This window comes from Scyliorhinus canicula, chromosome 12, assembly GCF_902713615.1.
Source record: "Scyliorhinus canicula chromosome 12, sScyCan1.1, whole genome shotgun sequence".
Classification (NCBI taxonomy): Eukaryota; Metazoa; Chordata; class Chondrichthyes; order Carcharhiniformes; family Scyliorhinidae; genus Scyliorhinus; species Scyliorhinus canicula.
Window position 1 is genome coordinate 161,288,402 of NC_052157.1, and position 14,635 is coordinate 161,303,036.

At 52.0% G+C, this 14,635-nt stretch overlaps 1 protein-coding gene across 1 annotated transcript in view; it reads left to right on the plus strand.

Annotated features, from left to right (window-relative positions):
• The first annotated feature begins 904 nt into the window (after positions 1–904).
• LOC119975155 (tricarboxylate transport protein, mitochondrial-like) overlaps positions 905–14,635 on the plus strand; it is a 37,612-nt gene continuing 23,881 nt past the window's right edge. The window contains exons 1-5 of the mRNA XM_038814737.1: positions 905–1,123; positions 1,556–1,663; positions 2,801–2,900; positions 5,694–5,832; positions 7,247–7,331. Coding sequence (XP_038670665.1) covers positions 964–1,123; positions 1,556–1,663; positions 2,801–2,900; positions 5,694–5,832; positions 7,247–7,331 — 592 coding nt within the window. The 5' untranslated portion in view covers positions 905–963. The remainder of the gene's footprint in view (positions 1,124–1,555; positions 1,664–2,800; positions 2,901–5,693; positions 5,833–7,246; positions 7,332–14,635) is intronic.

Genomic DNA, 14,635 nt, shown 5'->3' on the forward strand with positions numbered 1-14,635 from the left:
CTGCATTGCTCTGACTCCAGACTCCACCCTTTCACTCCCTCCTCATTCCCCTCCAACTATCTCCCAACACTGGGGACATCCACCAGTCTGCAGCCCCCAGGGTGCCACTCACACCGTTCCCCACCAACCCCCCCACCCCCACCAACCCCCCAACCCCACCAACCCTCCCCCAACCCAACCCCCCCCAAACACCACCACCCCACCACCCCCATTTCGGTTCCCCTCCAATCCCCCATAGGTTGCATTACTGCCTTCAACTGCCTGGGAAGCTCCGCAATTCCCTCCCTAACCCTAAAAGGTCCAGTCTCTCCGGGGGGGGGGGGGGGTCTGTCTCTCCCGGGGGGTCCATGCTGTGGAGTTGGGGGGGGGGGGGGTCCAGTCTGTCCGGGGGGGGTCAGTCTGTCCGGGGGGGGTCAGTCTGTCCGGGGGTGGGTCCAGTCTCTCCCGGGGGGGTCCATGCTGTGGAGTTGGGGGGGGGGGGGTACAGTCAGTCTCAGTCCAGCTGACTGTCCCAATGATTCAAACAAACCTGGTGTCAGACTCCTGACTGTGGGCGGGGCTGGCGCTGGGGGGCGGGGTTGGCGCAAGGGGCGGGCCTTGCGTGGAGGGCGGGGCTGCGGATGGGAGGGCGGGGCTGGCGCGGGAAGGGGGGGGCATGGGACTGGGGGCGGAGCTGGCGCTGGGGGCGGCGCTGGGGGGCGGGGCCGGTGCGGAGGGCGGGGCTGCGGCTGGGAGGGCGGGTCTGGCGCGGGAAGGCGGGGCTGCGGCTGGGAGGGCGGGGCTGCGGCTGGGAGGGCGGGGCTGGCGCGGGAAGGCGGGGTTGCGGCTGGGAGGGCGGGGTTGCGGCTGGGAGGGCGGGGTTGCGGCTGGAAGGCGGGGCATGGGACTGGGGGCGGGGTTTATTTTGGCGCCGAATTTGAGGCGGTTTGCTGGCAGCCGAAAGCCGGCTTGTGCCCGGCTGCCATGTCCGGCAGCGGCCGCACTTCCACCGTCAGCCCGCGGTGGCCGGGCTCCGGCTCCGAGCCGGTGTGGAGTCCCAGTCACAGGCTGCGCTGGGCGGCAGCAGCAGCGGCGGGAGGCGACGTGAAGAAAACCACCCACCCGGTGAAGGCCATCCTGGCAGGTGGGGGAGGGGGCAGTTCGACTCTTATAATAAATTTAAAGTACACAAATATTTTTCCCAATTAAGGGACAATTAACAATGATCATCTTTATTAATAATAATCTTCATTATTGTCACAAGTAAGCTTACATTAACACTGCAATGAAGTTACTGTGAAAAGCCCCTAGTCGCCACATTCCGGCGCCTGTTCGGGTACACAGAGGGAGAATTCAGAATGGCCAATTCACCTAACTGCATGTCTTTCAGGAACTTGTGGGAGGAAACCGGAGCACCCGGAGGAAACCCACGCAGACACGGGGAGAACGTGCAGACTCCACACAGACAGTGACCCAAGTGGGAATCGAACCTGGGACCCTGCCACAGTGCTAGCCACTGTGCAACCCTTTCACTTTGTTTAGTTGTGTTGCTGAAATCCATGTTTCTCTGCTGCAGGGGGACTGGCCGGAGGAATCGAAATCTGCATCACCTACCCCACTGAGTATGTGAAAACCCAGCTGCAGCTGGATGAGCAATCTAAAATCCCCCGGTACAAGGGCGTCAGTAAGTATAACCCCCTTGCCCGTGGCCCCCTCCCTCATTGTGGTGCCCCTCCCTCCCCCATGGTGCTCCACAACCCCCTTGTGTCCCCCTTGTTGCCCTAATGCCCCCTTGCTGCCCCTCCCCCATGGTGATCCACCCCCCCTTGTGGCTCCCTTTCTACCTCGCTGCCCCCTCCCCATGCCCCCCTCCCCATGGTGATCCACCCCCCCTTGTGGCCCCCCTCCCCCCTGCTGCCTCGCTGCCCCCTCCCCCATGCCCCCCTTGCTGCCTCGCTGCCCCCTCCCCCATGCCCCCCTTGCTGTTCGCTGCCCCCTCCCCATGTCCCCCTCGCTGCCCCCCTCCCCATGGTGATCCACCCCCCCTTGTGGCCCCCCTCCCCCATGCCCCCCTTGCTGTTCGCTGCCCCCTCCCCATGTCCCCCTCGCTGCCCCCCTCCCCATGGTGATCCACACCCCCCTTGTGTCCCCCTTGTTGCCCTAATGCCCCCTTGCTGCCCCCTCCCCCATGGTGATCCACCCCCCCTTGTGGCCCCCCTCCCCCATGCCCCCCTTGCTGCCTCGCTGCCCCCTCCCCCATGCCTCCTTTGCTGCCTTGCTGCCCTCCTCCCCATGTCCCCCTCGCTGCCCCCCTCCCCATGGTGATCCACCCCCCCCTTGTGGCCCCCCTCCCCCATGCCCCCCTTGCTGCCTCGCTGCCCCCTCCCCATGTCCCCCTCTCCCATGCCCCCCATGGTAATCCACCCACCCCCCTTGCTGCCCCCTCCCCATGCCCCCCTTGCTGCCCCCCTCCCCCATGGTGATCCACCCCCCCCCCTTGTGGCCCCCCTCCCCCATGCCCCCCTTGCTGCCTCGCTGCCCCCCTCCTCGCTACCCCCCTCCCCATGCCCCCCTTGCTGCCTCGCTGCCCCCCTCCTCGCTACCCCCCTCCCCATGCCCCCCTTGCTGCCTCGCTGCCCCCCATCTCATGTCCCCCTCGCTGCCCCCCTCCCCCATGCCCTCCTTACTGCCCTCCTCCCCTTGTCCCCCTCTCCCATGCCCCCCATGGTAATCCACCCACCCCCCCTTGTGGCCCCCCTCCCCCATGCCCCCCTTGCTGCCCCCACTCTCCCCAGAGTTAACAATCTGCTCTCTTTGCCAGTTGACTGTGTCCAGCTGACTGTTCGGGATTACGGCGTTAAAGGTTTGTACCGAGGTCTCAGCTCCTTGATCTACGGTTCCATCCCAAAATCAGCCGTCAGGTAAGAGAATTAAGTCAAGTTAAGAGATGGGAAATATGGAATGGGGGGGGGGTTAAGGAAAGAGCAGGTTTATGGATGTGTTTAGCATCAATGATATTGTTAGTTTTATAAAGTTGAACATTGGGTGTCCTTGTTGTCTGATGTTTTGGTTCAAGGTAATGGGAAATTTCCATACAGAACATAGAAATAGAATATCTGCCGTGCCGGAAGAGGCCATTTGACCCATTGCGTCTGAACCGACCCTCGGACATTGTACCAAGCCCACTCCCTCGCTCAATCCCCAGAACCCTACATGACCGTTGGACACTAAGGAGCAATTTAGCATGGCCAGTCCACCTAACCTGCACAACATTGGATTGCAGGTCAAAATAGGAGCAATTATAGGCCATTTGGCTATTCAATAGGATCATGGCTGACCAGATGGTGTCCTCCACTCTCCTGTCTGTTCCCCCACTTGCATTCATAACTCTGTTGGGTTATTTGATTCCAGCTGATGCCTTGTCTTTCTTCCCTCCCCCGACCTCCTGTTTCTCACACCACTTGACCCGGATTCGATCCCAGCCCCGGGTCACTGTCCGTGTGGAGTTTGCACCTTCTCCCCGTGTCTGCGTGGGTCTCACCCCCACAACAAGCTAATTTCTGGTCAGAAAAATGGACAGCCTTATAACTAGACTGGAGGTGGCTACTGCACCTTGCACCTGATGACCGTGTTTTTGAAAACCTTCTCTTCACTGCAATGTTACAAATCTATCAACATCATGCAGTAAATCTAGAATCATAGAGTTTGCTACACAGAATGAGGCTACTTAGCTCATTGTATCTATGCTGGCAATAAAGAAATATATCTGGCTAATCCCACTTTTGACCCATAGCCTTGTAGGCTACAGTGTTTCAAGTGCATGTCTTTTTAAATGCAGTGATTGTTTCTGGTTCGACCACCCTTTCAGGCTGCGTTCACGCAGGATGTCCCTCAGTCCTTTGAGCCTGTTCCACCGTTCAATAACATCATGGCTGATCTGACTAGCCGTAACCCCACATTTCCACCTGCACCAGGAACCTTTCACCCCCTTGTTAATCAAGAATCTGTGCCGCTCTACCTTCAAATATTCAAAGACTCTGCTGCCACTGCCCTTGGAGGAAGGGTGTTCCAGAGACACTCAATTCTGAGAGAAAAGATTTCTCCTCCTCCTCCGTCTTTAAGTGGCTGAACCCTTTTAAGCAGTGACCCCTATTTCTAGATTCTCCCACAAGCGGAAACATCCTGTCCACGCCCACCCTCTCAATACCCCTCGGACTTCCACCACCCTCTGGGTGAAAATAATTCTCTACTCCTTTCTAATCATTCTGCTTAAATCTTTACCCTCGGTATTGACCTCTCTGCTAAAGGGAATAGGTCATTCCTATTTAGTCACTTTAGAACGTTATACATCTCCAAATTAAATCTCTCTCAGCCTCCTATGTTCTGTGTAAGGGTCAAAAAGGAATGACTAGCATTTGTATAGTTCCTTCCACATCATCAGAACATCCAAAAGTGCTTTACAAAAAAAAAAGTAGTCAATGGATTGTAGAGTAGTATGGAATTCACAGCCAGCTGTAACAAGCTGCAATTAGATAGTGGCATAGTGGTATTGTCACTGCAGTAGGCATCCAGACACCCTGGGTAATGTTCTGGGAACCTGGGTTCGAATCCCACCAGGCCAGGTGGGATTCAATGACGTGCTGACCATGAAACCATTGTCAGTTGTTGTAAAACTAACCGCTAAAGTCCTTCAAGGAAGGAAATCATCTGTGACCATAGGTAAAACCTGCCAGGGCCTAGCTTTTAGGCCTGACTAAAATCTGACTTTCTACCACCCAGAATTTCTGCTGTTACCTTATATGGGAACATGTAATGTGCAGCCCACACCACCAGAGATGGGACAGCTAGGGTCAGACATTGGCGCAGTGGTTAGCACTGCTGCCTCACGGTGCCAAGGACCCGGGTTCGATCCCGGCCCTGAGTCGCTGTCCGTCTGGAGTTTGCACATTCTCCCCGTGTCTGCGTGGGTCTCACCCCCACAACCCAAAGATGTGCAGGATAGGTGGATTGGCCACGCTAAATTGCCCCTTAATTGGGGGGAAAAAAAGAATTGGGTACTCTAAATTTGTTTTTAAAAAAGAGATGGGACACCGGGTGTGGCTCAGGTGTCCTGTGAAACGGTTGTTAACCGGATCATTGGGTGGTGAGACCTCCTCCCAATGCATCATTGGCAGGAAGCCAGAGGTAATGACAAAAGTGCGCAAAGGAAGGGGGATAAAAACGGGCACCTGAGGCACATCAGCAGCGAAGACTCTACGTGGGAGGTGACCAGACCAGAGAAGGAAGGAAGAAACTGCCAGCGAGAGACACCTTTGAGAAGACTGATCAGAGGAATGCAGTGATCGAATCCCTAGCCCTACCAAGCCATCTTTGAGGGTAGTATAAACTGATTGTGTAGAGTGTACTTTGTGGGTAATTTACGGGTTAATTGTGTTAAGTAAATATTGTTGAATTTGTGTTTATGGTTTGTTCTCATTAGTGAAGACACCTGGGTAAAACCGAGCGTATCTGAGGTTTTACAGATACAACACTCCAGATCCACAGCAATGTTGATGACTCTCAAATGCCCTCAGTTTAAGGGCAATTAGGGATGGACAATAAATGTTGGCCCAGCCAGCAACGTCCATATGAATAAATGAAAGATAAATGGCACTCCCACCATGTTTGATGTTGTCTCAATGATCTTGGTTGTCCTGCCTTTGTTCTGTCCTCAGGTTTGGAATGTTTGAATATCTGAATAATAGGATGGTCGATGAGAAGGGGATGCTGACTATGCAGCGGAGCTTCCTGTGTGGCCTGGGAGCTGGGATGGCGGAAGCTGTGTTAGTTGTGTGTCCCATGGAGACGATAAAGGTAATGAAATGACCTCTCACTGTGGGCAGCAGATAACCCAGGGTCGGAAGTGGAAAAGTCAATTGGAGAATGACGGGATGGTATTTATTTGGAATCATTAACAAAAGAACATATCCTGACATTTGGATTATTCCAACCCGGGTCCTGAATTCCATAATGCAGCAGTGCTAACCACTGCGCCACAGTGCCACCCTGCCAGATCTGTTCAGACCGTGTGAAACTACCGCCTCCGAATCATGAAAGTGTGTGCCTGCTCTCCTGGATTGTGCATGGCAGCTAAATCCTGGGGCACCATGAGATTCCTGTTGTCTCCGAAGACCACCCAGGATGACCGGTTGGCTCATGGGGGGCACAAGGGGTCCCCACTGAGGACATGGTTGGTGAAGCCAATGCGGAGGCCTGAGTCTGAGACAGAGCCAATACAGAGGCTAACGCTGCCACCCGTCCTGTCATTGAACAGTGGATCGGGTGGCTCAAGATGCGATTCCAATGCCTTGACTGCTGTAGTGGTGCCCTGCATAATATCCCAGAGGGTCTCCCGCTTTGTGGTGGTTTTCTGTGCCCTCCACAATCTGGCACAGCAGCGGGTGATATGCTGGAGGCAGAGGGACATGCTGCTCCTCCTGGGGAGGAGGAGGTGGGCTAGGAGAGGCTGGAGGACAACCCTGAAAAGGAGTCAAGGGATGGAGGACAGGCTGCGGCTGCCAGGAGGAAATGGGAGGCCCTCATCCCTTTCAGATGCTCCTAGGACAAGGCTGTATCTGTCAGCTGAACACCCCACCCCATTCTCTCCTGGCCACCCTCCCAAGATGGTGCTGCCCGCACTCATGCAGCTGCCACTGCCTGCCAGGCAGTGTTGGTGACCCTGCTGCTGGTACTTGACCCCACCTTGGGGCAACAGGATGTCCCAGCTCTCACTGATGGTGCCGAGAAGCCTGGTCAGGTCGGCATCACCAAGGTGAGGAACAGGTCTGCGTTTGTTGCCTGGGAGTGAGCTGTGAGGGACTGAATAAAAGCAGCTCCCCCTTGTTGGCGGCAAGGTGCTGAGGCGCAAATCGGACGAATCAGACGGTGAGGGAGCCAGTAAGGGAGAGATTTATGGTGGGGGCTCATTTGTGGGAGTAAGTGTCGTTGAACACGGGCTGCGATCTCTCCAGCACGGCTGCTGGCAAACACCCTGCCAAACGTGCCCATACACGCACCTGGGGCGCGATTCAGCATAAAGAATTCTAAGTCCTTGGGCGAGTTTGGTGGGTGTTTCCCACCGGCTTTTTCATGAGTGAGTTGCAGACCTGTATTCACCCACACAGTCATTTTTACTGCCCTGTATACCACAACATGACCCATGTCCCTTGCCTCAATCCCTTTGTTCATTGTTGAAATGGATTCGAGCTCTTTCCCTTTTATTTTCCAGGTGAAGTTTATTCATGACCAGAGCTCGCCTAACCCCAAATACTATGGGTTTTTCCATGGTGTCCGGGAGATTGTTCGAGAACGAGGTAGGCCCCTCTTCCCTTGAATGGATCAGGGGGCAAGATGTGTGACTCATAGCGAAGAGCAGGTTTGGGCGAATGCTATGTATGTTCTCAATTTCAGAAAGATCTTGGTGCTTTTCATAAAGCCTCAAACCCTCTGAGGGAGTAGGTGTGTCAATTGCCAAAAGATAACGATACGGTAAGCAGTGTGAGAAGCTTGGACAGTCTCTAGTTGTTATTCATTCTTGAGATACAGGTGGTTCTGGCAAAGCCGTATTTCCTGTCCATCCCTAGACTCTAAATGGGATTAAAGATCTGTGTAATGTGTGACCATAATCACTACTGGGGGCTGAAGGGTATTACTGAACCAGCTGAAGTTTTTTAATCCTCTGACTGAATTCAGTTCCACAGCTTGTGTGGCACATTCTGAAAGTCTTGTCCTGTGCCAGCACAGTTGCACTAATACAACAAAAGCAAAATACTGGAGATCTGAGTGCAAGAAAAACTCAGCAGGTCAGACGGCATCTGGAGAGAGAAACGGTTAATGTTTCAAATCGAGTATGGTGCTCTGACAGAGTCCGAGGGTTCTACACATTGGCTCTGTTCTTCCCTCCAGAGAATATAACCTAGTGTGAAATCTAGGTGGTGAAGGATGGAACTGGAACCAATCTTTACACACTTTAATAAGCCTTTATGTCACATTTATACATTGCAAACATGCACCTCCTCACCCAACAGACCACCGTTTCAGTCTGTTCTTGGGAGCGCAAGTGAATTTCCAGTTAATGACCACCACCTCCATACAATTAAATGTCATGGATAAACAGATAACACACTTTTTTTTTCCTCCTCTTCCCTCAGTTGCCAAAGTATTCTCTACTGGATAAATTGCTAATTCAGGATGAGCTGGGGGAGGGAAGATTGCTGATACTTTATGGGTGGCTGTTGGAAACGGAGAAGGTGCCAGCGGAGGAAATAAGGAAATGGAACGAAGAGCTGGGGATAGAGCTCTGGGTGAATTCGACATCACCCTGTGACAGGGTGAGCCTGATACAGTTTAAGGTGGTGCACAGGGCCCATATGAGTCGGTTCACATGAGTGGGTTCTTCCCCGAGGTTGAGGACAAATGCGACAGGTATGCATGTGAGAGACATGTGATTCATGTCTTGTGGTCTTGTTTCCATATGTTCTGGTCTTGCCCGAAGTTTGGGGAGGGGATTCTGGACGTCAATTTTCGAGACGTTGTTGGAAATCGTGGGGGTGAAGATGGCAGCATGTCCACTGGAGGTGATTTTCGGTGTTTTGGAGCTGCCGGATCCACTGGAGCGGGGTGGGCGATGCTGTGGCCTACGCCATACTGATTGCCAGGCGGTGCTACTGAGGGTGTCGGCGTGGTTGGAGAATGTGGTGGAGTTCTTACAGCTGGAAAAATGTCTTAAGAGGGTCAGAAGAAGGATTTGATGTAAGATGGCAGCTGTTTCTGTCTCTATTCAAGGATCTGTTACCAGTGGCTTGGCGGGGAGGATTCTGTTAGTAAGGGGTAAATGACGAGCTGTTTGTGATTTGGTTGCATCTTTTGTTGATTCTGATTTTGTTGACTGTATTTGGAATAAAATATTAAAAAACCACTCTTCCTCTTGCTGTTTTACCAGCAAATGCACAAACAGGTTAAAATCCACACAAAACAGAGTATATGTGTAATGGAGATCACACAATCAGCAACAGTATCTATTACCCACTTTCCTATTCTCAAATAGATGATGGGAGGGGTCATCAACAGCACTATCAAGTGGCACTTGTTAAACAATAACCTGCTCACTGTCAGCAAGTTTGGGTTCAGGGCCATTTAGCTCCAGGCCTCAAAACTACCTTGGTTGAAACATGGACAAAAGAGCTGAATTCTCCCGGAGAGAGTGACTATCCTTGATATCAAGGCAGCATTTGACCCAGTATGGCGTCAAGTAACCCGAGTAAAGCTGGAGTCAATGGAAATCGGGGAAAACTCTCCACTGGTTGGAGTCTAACCTGTCAAAAAAGAAGGTGGTTGTGGTGGGTAGAGGTCAATTATCTCAGTCCCAGGATATCACTGCACGAGTTCCTCAGAGTGGTGTCCTAGGCCCAGCCATCATCTGCTGCTTCATCAATGACCTCCCTTCCATCAGAAGTGGGCATTTGTACACCATTGCGAAGCCTGCGATACTGGAGCAGTCCGTGCCCAAGTGCAGCAAGACCGGGACAATATCCAGACTTGGGCTGATAAATAACATTTGTGCCACACAGGTGCCAGGCAATGACCATCTCCAACAAGAGAGAATCTTTGTCTTTTTTTTTTAAATTTAGAGAACCCAATTATTGTTTTTCAATTAAGGGGCAATTTAGCGTAGCCAATCCACCTACCCTACACATCTTTGGGTTGTGGGGGTGAAACCCACGCAGACACGGGGAGAATGTGCAAACTCCACACGGACAGTGACCCAGGCCGGGTTTCGAACCCGGGTCCTCAGCGCCGTAGGCAGCAATGCTAACCACTGTGCCACCATGCTGCCCACACAAGAGAGAATCTTTAACCATCACCCCATGACATTTAATGGCATGACCACTATTAACGTCCTGGGGGCTACCATTGACCAGAAACTAAACTAGCCATATAAATACTGTTGACTTCAAGAGCAGGTCAGAGGCTATGAATTCTGTGCCTCCTGATTCCCGAAAGCCTGTCCACCATCTACAAGACACAGGTTGGGAGTGTGATGGAATACTCTCCACTTGCCTGGATGAGTGCAACTCCAACAACACTCAAGAAGCTCAACACTATCCAGGACAAAGTAGCCCACTTGATTGACACCTCATTCCCCACCTTAAAATTCACTCCTTCCATTACCAGCACACATTGGCAGCTGTATCATCTACAATATGTAAGAGATGCTCCTGTTTACCCTTAATTTATGGGATGTGGGCATTGCTGGTTAGGCCAGCATTTATTGCCCATCCCTAGTTGCCCTTCAGAAGGTGGTGGTGAGTTGCCTTCTTGAACTGCTGCAGTCTGTGTAGTGTAGGTGCACCTACAGTGCTGTTAGGGTAGGAGTTGCAGGATTTTGACCCAGTGACAGTGAAGGATCGGCCGATATATTTCCAAGTCAGGTTGGTGAGTGACTTGGAGGGGAACCTCCAGGTGGTGGAGTTCCCAGGCATCTGCTACACTTGTCCTTCAGGATGGTAGTGGATTTGGACGGTACTGCTTAAGGAGCCTTGGTGAGTTACTACAGTGCATCTTGTAGATGTTGCACACGGCTGCCACTGCGTGTCGATGGTGGAGGGAGTGAATGCTTGTGAAAGGGGAGCAATCAAGCGGGCTGCTTTGTCCTGGATAGTGTTGAGCTTAAGTGTTGGAGCTACACTCATCCTTGGAAATGGAAAGTATTCCATTACACTCCTGACCTGTGCCTTGTAGATGGACAGGCTTTGGGGGGGTGTCAGGAGGTGAGTTACTCGTCATTGATTCCCAGCCTTTGACCTGCCCTGGTAGCCACAGTAGTAAAATGGCTAGTCCATTTCAGTTTCTGGTCAATGGTAACCCCCAAGGATGTTGATTGTAGGGGGGAATTCAGCGATGGTAATGCCATTGAATGTCATGGGGCGATGGTTAGATCCTCTCTTTTGGACATGGTCATGGCCTGGCACTTGTGTGGCTCGAATGTAACTTGCCATTTGTCAGCCCGAGCCTGGGTATTGTCCAGGTCTTGCTGCATTTGGACATGGACTGCTTCATTATTGAGGAGTTGTGAATGGTGCTGAACATTGTGCAGTCATCAGCGAACATCCCCACTTCTGACCTTATGATGGAAGGGAGGTCATTGATGAAGCAGCTGAAGATGGTTGGGCTGTGGACACTATCCAGAGGAACTCCTGCAGTAATGTCCTGGAGCTGAGGTGACTGACCTCTAACCACCACAACCATCTTCCTTTGTGGCAGGTATGACTCCAACCAGTGGAGAGTTTTCCCCCTGATTCCCATTGCCTACAATTTAGCTCGAGCTCCTTGATGCCATGCTCAATCAAATGCTGCCTTGATGTCAAGGGCAGTCAGTCTCGCCTCACCTCTGGCATTCAGCTCTTTTGTCCATGTTTGAACCAAGGACAAACTCACACAGGCTTTTGGACTGAACCACAGATATTTTTATTAACAAAAAAATGTTCCCGATGCCCTAATACAAGAGGGCTCCACAAAAACCTGAAACAATGACTTTAATAAAAAAAACCTCCATGAAATTCTGCCTAAACTTCAACTCAAACTCTTCAGAAGTTAGTTGCTACCCTTAAGCTATCCTCGAAACTCAGCCTCGGATCTGGCTGATACTTATAACTCATAACTCCCCATGTGGTGGTCCTGTAGGTCCATAGATCAGGGTTGCTGTTCCCTACTCTCCTTGGTGACTGCAATGCCAGACCCTACTGCCTTGGTCTTGTAGTACAAAACTTAACAAAAAATGTCACAACATATTTCCTGGAGACATTCTGTTTGGATGGTGAATGCTTTGCCTAGTTCCTGCCTTGGCCCAGACAAATCTGTTCATCATGATATTTCCATGGCTGAAACAATGGACCCCATCCTGGTCTGATGCCTTTGGCTTCAAAGTTAATGTGTTATGTGATAAAGTTAATTTCTTTACAGCTGTTGGGTTGACATTTGTATCATGGCTGTTGCCGGGGGCCATCAACTCTGATGGCACAGTGGTTAGCACTGCTGCCTCTCAGCTCCAGGGACCCGGGTTCAATTCTCGCCTCAGGTGACTCTTGTCTGTGCGGAGTCTGCACGTTCTCCCCGTGTCGGCATGGGTTTCCTCCCACAGTCCAAAGATGTGCAGGTTAGGTGGATTGGCCATGATAAATTGCCCTTCGTGTCAAAAACATTAGGTGGGGTTACTTGGTTATGGGGATAGGGCGGAGGTGTGGGCTTTGGTAGGTTGCTCTTTCTAAGCCGGTGCAGGCTCGATGTGCTGAATGGCCTCCTTCTGCACTGTAAATTCTATGATTCTGATGATCTCCCAGTTTCTTTAAACACAGAAAATAGAAGCAGGAGGAGGCCATTCAAGCCTGCTCTGCCATTTGTTATCATTATAGCTGATCATCCAACTCAATAGCCTCATCCTGCCTTCCACCCCCACCCCCCTAAATATCAGTTGCTTCACAGCGCCAGGGTCCCAGGTTCGATTCCCGGCTTGGGTCACTGTCTGTGCGGAGTCTGCACGTTCTCCCCGTGTCTGCGGGGGTTTCCTCCGGGGACTCCGGTTTCCTCCCACAAGTCCTGAAGGACGTGCTGTTAGGTGAATTGGACATTCTGAATTCTCCCTCTGTGTACCCGAACAGGCGCCGGAATGTGGCGACGAGGGGATTTTCACAGTTAATGTAAGCCTACTTGTGACAGTAAAAAAGATTATTATTATCCTTTCATCCCTTTTGCCCCAGGGGCTATTTCTAACGGCTTATTGAAAACATACAATGTTTTGTTCTCAATGACTTTCTGTGGTAACGAATTCCACAGACCGACCACTCATCTCTGTCCTAAATGGTCATCCCTGTATTCTCAGACTGTGACCCCTGGTTCCCCCCCCCCCCCTCATTCCTCTGAACTCCAGCGGCGAATACAATCCTAACCGACTCAGTCTCTCCTTGTACGTCAATCCTGCTATCCCAGGAATCAGCCTGGTAAATTGGATTGTCTGATGGTCACTGTTTTGTCTTTTGCGGTGGTAATGTCTCCAGTGTCTTGGTTTCAGTTTGGACCTGTTTTCAAGCTTAACCCCTTCTGGTACAGTTGTACATAGAACATTACAGCGCAGTACGGGCCCTTCGGCCCTCGATGTTGCGCCGACCTGTGAAACCATCTGAAGCCTATCTGACCTACACTATTCCATTTTCATCCACATGTCTATCCAGTGACCACTTAAATGCCCTTAAAGTTGGCGAGTCTACTACTGTTTCAGGCAGGGCGTTCCACACCCCTACTACTCTCTGAGTAAAGAAACTGCCTCTGACATCTGTCCTATATCTACCACCCCTCAATTTAAAGCTATGTCCCCTCGTGTTGGTCATCACCATCCCAGGAACGAGACTCTCACTGTCCACCCTATCTAACCCTCTGACTATCTTGTATGTCTCTATTAAGTCACGTCTCAGCCTTCTCCTCTCTAACGAAAACAACCTCAATTCCCTGAGCCTTGCCTCGTAAGACCTTCCCTCCATACCAGGCAACATCCTAGTAAATCTCCTCTGAACCCTTTCCAAAGCTTCCACATCCTTCCTATAATGTGGTGACCAGAACTGCACGCAGTACTCCAGGTGCGGCCGCACCAGAGTTATGTACAGCTGCAGCATGATCTCGTGGCTCCGAAACTCAATCCCCCTGCTGATAAAGGCTAGCACACCATATGCCTTCTTAACAGCCCTATTAACCTGGGTGGCAACTTTCAGGAATTTATGTACCTGGATGCCGAGATCTCTCTGTTCATCTACACTACCAATAATCTTGCCATTAGCCCAGTACTCTGCATTCCTGTTACTCCTTCCAAAGTGAACCACCTCACACTTTTCCGCATTAAACTCCATCTGCCACCTCTCAGCCCAGCTCTGCAGCTTATCTATGTCCCTCTGGTCCGGTGGCGGCGATGACGTAGGAAGCCGCACATTTGGGAGCTCCCGTTTCAAACGGACTTTTCGGCTCCTTTTGGAGCCCAAAATGGAATTTTTTCAACGCCTCCCGGTGTGCTGATCGACTTTATCCGCATTTCTTGACTCGAACTCGGAGTGGAAAGGGGGAAAAAACGGCAGCAGCTCCCCAGAAAAAACGGGGGAAGGAATCCAAGATGGCGGCCAGCGGAGCACCAGAGGAGTGGAAGCAGTGGGCCCTGGAGCAACAAGCTGCTCTCCTGCGCTGTTTTGCAGATTTCAAGGCTGAGGTACTGAGCTCTCTGCAGGAAATGAATAAAAGGCTCTCGGAGATTCAGACCACTCAGGGTGCTGCCATCAAGGCGTTGCAGACGCAGGCCACTGAACGAGAGGAGGAGGCCGTGGTCCTCGTGAGTAAGGTGGAGGGGCACGAGGCACTCCACAAGAAGTGGCAGAACCGCTTCGAGGAGCTTGATCACCGCATGAGGTGGATAAATCTAAGGATCTTGGGCCTTGCGGAGGGGCTGGAGGGGTCGGATCTGACAACCTACGTGTCTACGATGCTGAACTCGCTAGTGGGGGCCAGATCTTTCCATCTGCCCCTGGAGCTGGAGGGAGCCCACAGGGTACTGGCCAGGAGGCCTAAGGAGAATGAACCCCCG